The sequence below is a fragment of the Cynara cardunculus genome (assembly GCF_001531365.2).
Source record: "Cynara cardunculus var. scolymus isolate 2C chromosome LG 15, CcrdV1, whole genome shotgun sequence".
In the NCBI taxonomy this organism is placed as follows: domain Eukaryota; kingdom Viridiplantae; phylum Streptophyta; class Magnoliopsida; order Asterales; family Asteraceae; genus Cynara; species Cynara cardunculus.
The window spans coordinates 9,535,440-9,543,037 of record NC_037542.1 but is presented as its reverse complement, the minus strand read 5'-3'; the positions used below and the strand labels follow the sequence as shown (position 1 = coordinate 9,543,037).

The 7,598-nt window shown below is 33.9% G+C and overlaps 1 protein-coding gene across 1 annotated transcript; it reads left to right on the top strand.

The window, feature by feature from the left end:
* The first annotated feature begins 2,502 nt into the window (after positions 1-2,502).
* Positions 2,503-4,012, top strand: LOC112527558 (aquaporin PIP2-7). The gene is made up of 4 exons (XM_025138263.1): positions 2,503-2,842; positions 3,079-3,374; positions 3,471-3,611; positions 3,712-4,012. The coding sequence occupies exons 1-4, from the start codon at positions 2,560-2,562 to the stop codon at positions 3,829-3,831; spliced, it is 840 nt and encodes a 279-aa protein (XP_024994031.1). The 5' UTR covers positions 2,503-2,559; the 3' UTR covers positions 3,832-4,012.
* The last annotated feature ends 3,586 nt before the right edge of the window (positions 4,013-7,598 follow it).

Genomic DNA, 7,598 nt, shown 5'->3' with positions numbered 1-7,598 from the left:
CAGTTAGTTACACGAACTCAAACATGAAGCTTTAATAAGTTGTACTTATGCATTTTTTTACTTGTAATATTGAATTTCAAGTAATATGCATATCAATAAACAATACTTTATGTATAAAAAATAATTTTAAGAGTTTTTACCAAATGTTTTATAATATAGTATAGATTATAAAACCTTTGACAAAAACTATTTTTTATGCAAGAAATACTGTTTATTGATGCATATTACTTAAAATTCAATATTACAAGTAAATACAACTTACTAAAGCTTAATGTTAGAATTCGTATAACTAATTGCAGATAAACATGATCATATACATGATAAATATCTAATTTTTTAAATATCAAAAATCTAAAATATAGTTAGGATAACCATTGAATTCTAACAGAATACTTAATTATTATTTTTATAAAAAATTATATTATTAAACCTAAATAATTACTTCGTTACATTAAATTAAATTACAATAAAAAAAATTAAATAAAAGAAATTACACAAAACAATAACTTTTAAATCGTTAGTTTAATACTAATATCCACATATTTTTTCCTCAAAATTTTATGATATTTTAAAATTTATATTTTATTCAAAAATAAAAACATTAACACTTTATCAAAACAATATAAACCTTATTATATCAACATAGATGAATAATAAAACGAAACATTGAAATCTAGATGTGTCTCGATACATTGCACAAATAGCCTTCTAACACTCTTAAATACATCATATTAAAAATGATGTTCCCAAAATGAAAATATGTACATTTCCTATATATAATTTATTCCATTAATTTTACAATTATCTTAAAAATAAAAGATTTTGACTTGCCTTTAAAAATATAGAGTTGAGTTGTTATGCAAACTTTTATATTTGTACAATCAATACAATTCAATCTCAATCGTCAATTTAATTTGATGAATATGTGGTTTAATAAAAGTTTTAATTGTTTTCTAATATAAAGTATTGATCATAATTACCGAACTCTAGTCATCTTCCATAAATATTCAAATCATAATAAATGAATTCTCATCATTTTCATAAATATTTAAATTGATTGAGTTACATTGGTTGTACAAATGTACATAATTGCATTTAAAAATATACCCTAACAATATATTCTACAAAATAAATATTTTACAAACCATAAAAAATTACTTTGATGAAAACATATACATTTATATATTTCAAATACATATTTTCAAAGACATTTTTTTTTTTGGATAAAAACAACAAAAGTTAAATACTTTCTGAAAGTTGGTAGTGTGAGCCACAAATTCAGGATGCCAGGTGACTCACATGTGACCCCAAAGTCCAAAAAAGTTAAGGGTAAAAGCTGTAATAAAACAAAAGTTGAAGGACGTGTTTGGAATATAACAAAAACAACAAAACCAACGACACAAGGTTTAGCTGTAAACATTCCAAACAAGGGATAAATACAAGAAAAGGAGATAAATGGGGCCCATGCCATGCATTTAGACCGTTGTACATGAGTGCGGTGTATGATAGGCTGTCAAGGAAGTGCCCACAGGGGATTAGGGCCCCTACACCCAAAGAAAACACTGATTACCCCTTCACATGGGTTTTGCTGTACTCCTGTGGGCCCTACCTCTTCCACTACCTTTCCTACCTTTTTCTTTTGTAATTACTAAAATGGCCATGTATTTTCATGAAACTTCTAATTTACTCCTTCGACTTAACCTGTTCAGCCAAACACAATAAATTTCCAACTTCAATCAGTGTTTCTTTGTGTTTTCGAGTTTGATGGCTTGAAAAATATCGTTCTAATAATAGCGTTTTTGGGTAGTCGTGAGTGTTCAAATCAATTAATATATGTAACTCAATTAAGTTTCTAAAGTCTTGAGGATAACAATTTGAAAATTATACAGTGATTTTAAATAGATTGTTGAACAGATGAGGGATTTGTTTGGTTTGTAGAATTATAAAATCCCTCATCTGTTCAACAGTCTATTTAAAGGATTTGAATTTTATGAATAGATTTAAAATCATTGGTGTGTTTGGTTTATAGGATTTAGAATGAAATTGGATTTTATTATTTAAAAAAAATTATAAAAATATAATTTTATTAATTGATTATTACAAAACAAATGTTTTTGATATTTTTTTTTAAAACTCTATTTCATACAATGTTATAAAATTTTGTGAATCCCGAATATCCTTATAGATTTCAAAATCCTATAATTATAGAATTTTAATTAAATTATAGGATTTCAAATCGATACAACCCAACAAATCAAATATAAAATTAAAATAAATTTAAATTTGAAATAAATTTAAAATTCAAATTCCTTTAAATCCATTTCATTACTGCAAATCAGAGAGATTTTTAGGTTAGTTTTTGAACAATTCAAAAATACATGGAGTTTTATGCAAATAACTCTCCACATTTTGAAACTTCCGGAAACACCCTCTCTGCTTTATCCAAAACTCAATCATTTCCTCTTATAAAGACAAACACCCACCACCTTTGCAAGACACCCAAAACCTCCATAACCAGAAGCTCAATTCACTGAGTTCTAGAGAGAGAGAGAGAGAGAAATGTCGAAAGAAGTGAGTGAGGTCGGAGAAACGGTGAGAAGGGATTATGTTGATCCACCGCCGGCACCCCTTATGGACATGGCGGAGCTGAAGCTCTGGTCGTTTTACAGAGCACTAATCGCCGAGTTCGTCGCCACCCTCCTCTTCCTCTACATCACCGTCGCCACCGTCATCGGTTACAAGAATCAATCTGACCCATGCGGCGGCGTTGGCCTACTCGGCATCGCGTGGGCCTTCGGTGGCATGATCTTCATCCTTGTTTACTGCACCGCCGGTATTTCCGGTAAGCTCCCATTTCTTCCTTCTATGGTTCATCAACTTTATAAGGAAAACGCCAAACGACGCCGTTTCTCTGTCCCATTCCCGTCACTAACGTAGTGTACAATTAACAGTTTTGTACCTTCAGGTCATCAAACTTCAATAACTTGTCATTAATTGCTTTAAACGTATATAACGAGCTCAAAGACTTTTGCATGGAGTAATCTCACACTATTTATATGGTTAAATTAAACTGTACAGGTGGTCATATTAACCCAGCGGTTACATTCGGACTCTTCTTGGCAAGAAAGGTGTCGCTAATAAGGGCCGTGGCGTACATGGTTGCACAATGTTTGGGTGCGATCTGTGGTGTGGGTTTGGTGAAGGCCTTCATGAAATCACCCTATAACTCACTGGGTGGTGGTGCCAACTCCATTGCACCTGGCTACAACAAGGGTACTGCACTTGGTGCTGAGATTATTGGCACCTTTGTCCTTGTTTACACTGTCTTCTCTGCCACTGACCCTAAAAGGAGTGCACGTGATTCTCACGTTCCTGTATGTATTACTTAATTGTACCAATATCCTCCTCTGCTTTTACTTTACTTGCTTCTACCTTGTACATCGTGCACTGAAACTTGTACTTTTGTGTAGGTTTTGGCTCCATTGCCAATTGGGTTTGCTGTTTTCATGGTGCATTTGGCCACCATACCCATTACTGGAACTGGGATCAACCCAGCTAGGAGCTTTGGTGCTGCTGTTATTTACAACAATGAAAAAGTGTGGGATGACCAAGTAAGTTGATCTTTTTGAATACTGGTTTTAATGCATATTGTAAAAGTTGTTATAGCATGGTGGTTAAACTGATGGTTTGGTTGGGTTTATGTAAATGCAGTGGATCTTTTGGGTGGGACCATTTGTGGGTGCGTTGGCAGCTGCAGCATACCACCAGTATATATTGAGGGCTGCAGCCATCAAGGCGTTGGGTTCATTCAGAAGCAATGCTACAAATTAATTGAAGGAGAGGGGGAGGGGGAGGGGAATGAGGAATGGAATGTGTAAAATTATTTTCTTCATTTGGTTTGATGATGGTTTATGTATGAATTGAGATTGTGTTTTAAATATTTTTAGATTTGGTTGTGTATTTATTATTGGTTTTTGATTAGTGAAAATCGATTGGTGGTGTTGTTTCTCTATTTCGGTTGTTTCATTCATGTGAATATTTTTGAGTATGGGAAGGGTTCAAACGAGAATACATTCATTTTACGTGAACGCAAAAACACTCTTTTATTATAGATGATGATATGGGATACTATTATTCCATCACATATGATACGTATGTGATACTAAATCAGAGACACGAGCGATTTTCGATGCGATCTTGGTTGCGGGTCAAGTCGCCCTTGCACCACTAAGCCCCCTCACAAGTATTATCACATGTGATAATAGTGTTGTTGATATGATACCATACTCCATCAATACCATTGCATGTTATGCTAAATCATAGACGCAAACAACATTTGACGCAACTTAAGTCGTAGAACACGTCGTCCGCACATCACAGGGTTCTTTCACGCGTATTATCGCATGTGATAAGGGTGTTCTTGCGTTCTCGTAAAATGGATGTGTTCTCGTTTGAATCTCCATATATATATATATGTATATATATATATGTATATGTATGTAGGGGTCTAATCAAATGAGAATTGATTAGTTTGTGATAACTGTGAGATCCAATCTTAACCACAACTCAACGGATAAATTAGGAAATCAATAATTATGGTAGTTTGAGTTAAATTTATAATTAGAGGGCATATTATGTATTTTTTAAAAACTCCTCTCTCATCTCTCCGACCTCCAATCTCCGGCCTCCGGTGAAATCGGTATCACAGTATATCACAATGGTATCACATTGTATATTACAATGGGTATCATATTTTGTATCTTTGTTTTTAAGGTTTGAGTTTGTATCATAGTTGGTATCACAATATATCACAATGGGTATCACATTGTGTATCTTTGTGATTACTTGGTACCTGCTGGATTAATGTTCACCGGAGATTGGAGATCGGAGAGATGAGAGAGGAGAGAGAAGTTTTTAAAAAATACCTAAAATGCCCCCTAATTATAATTTTAACTCAAACTACTATAATTATTAGTTTCCTAATTTATCCGTTGATTTGTGGTTGAGATTGGATCTCACAGTTACCACAAACTAATCAGTTCTCCTTTGAATGAGCCCCTATGTATATATATATATATATATATCTATACTATCTTATTATGCATTTGGTTAAAACTCTTAAACTCTTAATATCTTAAACTCTTAAAAACAACTTCTATTGCTTTAGGTACAACCTACTAATGCATATTATCCTAAACCCCCTTCCTAAACCCAATCCCATTTTTATCGCTCCTAACCCAATCCCATTTTATCGCCCCTAATCCCAATCGATGAAATCGAATCCCACGCCCCTAATCCCAATCGATGAAATCGTTCAATCCCATTTTTATCGCAACCCTAACCCAATTCGATCAATCGATGAAATCGAATCCCATTTTTATCTATCGCAACCCTAATCCCAATCGATGAAATCGTTCAATCCCATTTTTATCGCAACCCTAACCCAATTCGATCAATCGATGAAATCGTTCAATCCCATTTTTATCGCAACCCTAACCCAATTCGATGAAATCGTTTAATTCGATTGAGATGATATCGACTCTGCTTATCCYTAAACCCAATCCCATTTTTRTCGCCCCTAACCCAATTCGATGAAATCGTTTAATTCGACTGAGATGCATATATATATTTCACATGTTCTTCAATCCATCAGTGTCAATCCAGAATCTAGAGGAGGTATTCGTTCGTAATCGCAGCGACCGGAAAAGATTGCAGTTTACAGGTTCATATTCGTTTTCTATTCTGTTTAATTTAATTCCTGTACTCAAGGAGGTGCTGTTTCATACTTTGAGATCAATTGGATTCCTTTGGTCCATTTTATGTAAAGTTGAATGAATTAAGGATCGATAGTCAACATGGAATATAGCTGACATGATAAGAGGCATAACCATCCATGAGAAAGATGGTTTAAATTAATCCCTTTCTTCTCCATAAATTTCAAATTTTGTTGGGAGCTAACCTTCATGGTGAACTCATGTGCTTAGTGACACTATGCTTCGTGCCGTGTAGTGGATATAGACATGCTGCGTTTTGGGTATTTTTATTTGAACTTCAAGAGATGTAAGGGGGTGGTAATGAAACAAGTCCATAATAGTAGGAGACAATTGTTACAGTTAGGATGTAGGCATTAACATGAAAAATGCAAGAAACTTGATCTTAACTACTAATTGCCTTTCCCCGGTTCCCTCAAAAACTTGGCTTGCCATGTTATTGAAATAATCGAGGAAAGTCTTTGAGAGGGCTTGACATGTAGCTGCAATACARYGAGTATTGCAATTTTTCACATGGTCAAGAAAAGGGCATAAGTGAAAGTTGAATGAAATTGAGAGATCAAGGAAAGATAGGATTAGGGGCAGAGTAGGGTATTACAATCAATAAGAGTCTAAAAATTGATGTATCCTCTTTAACGCTGTGTTCYTGAATTTAAGAAGAAAWGAAAAGGAAGTGAAGGGAAAGAAAGGAAAGGAAAAGAAAGAATGTTTTTTATTTGTGTCCTTGAGAGCGATGAAAAGAAAGGCAAGGGAAGCGAAGGAAAGAAAACAAAGTTTCATGTGTTTTAGCAGGAGAGAAAGGAAAGGAAAGGAAAGATGTCAATTTTACAAATACACCTTTATTTATTTTACAATGGATTGTAATTGATGGGTAGATATGTAGTTTATAAATATTATTAATTGTTGTTTTATTTCTTTCATGTCCTTCCCTTTCGTCCCATATTTGGGAGGAAAATCATATCAGTAGAATGAACAAAACCCATTTAATTCATGTAAATGCTCCTGAAAACTTTTCAGTTTTGTGTGCTTACAGTTTCAACAGCAGCTGGTTGTGTTTGTGCTCTTACAGTTTCAACAGCAGCTGGTTGTGTTTGTGCTCTTACAGTTTCAACAGCAATTGTTTCTTCATCAGGTATAAACACATCTTGAGGGTAATGACTACTTAAATGGACTGTTAAATAGCTGCATATTGTTGTGTGTGTGTGTGTTGTGTATTGTACTTTAATCACCCTTTCTTTTATTTTAACTTGCTTTAAACTTGAACCTGCACTGTCCCCGTTCACATAACCATATGTTGCTGCCATTTCATCTTATACATACACATAGAAACAGAAACAGTTTAGGTAGACCTAGAAGGTGGYGTTTATGGTTACTATCATATTAATTGCAAGTAGCTACTTGCACAATGGTAGACCTTGCAGAGTTTTAATTTAGAGCTAGGTATTGACCAAAAAGAAGGTAGTCTAAGCATGCTTAATGATGCAAGGATTAAAGTAGGGCCTTTGGATATCAAATTGTGAGCTCAATAAAATAAGATATAACATCAGTCCCTATAAATTACAATTAGATACACGATCACCTGCTGCTTTTTTATCAGAATCATATCAGTAGTTTTTGTTGAATACTATATCTTTGTTATTGTAATTAACTTTTTGGTTGGTATAGCAAGTCTAAATTGTATTGCTTCTATGCAGGTTTCTCCATTGACTAAGACTAACTCGGACGATTTAGGCGGTTGCAACTCATGTGGAAAGCCAACAGCCCAAAGGTGCGACTAATATTTTTTCAGAAAAATATTTATTTGAATCTTCACTCGGGTTAGCGGAG

Bases quoted from the DNA above. Each gene is read 5' to 3' on its own strand.
- LOC112527558 (XM_025138263.1), top strand. From the start codon at position 2,560: ATGTCGAAAGAAGTGAGTGAGGTCGGAGAAACGGTGAGAAGGGATTAT. The intron at 2,843-3,078 runs GTAAGCTCCCAT...TAAACTGTACAG, and splicing joins CTGCACCGCCGGTATTTCCG to GTGGTCATATTAACCCAGCG. The intron at 3,612-3,711 runs GTAAGTTGATCT...ATGTAAATGCAG, and splicing joins AAAAAGTGTGGGATGACCAA to TGGATCTTTTGGGTGGGACC.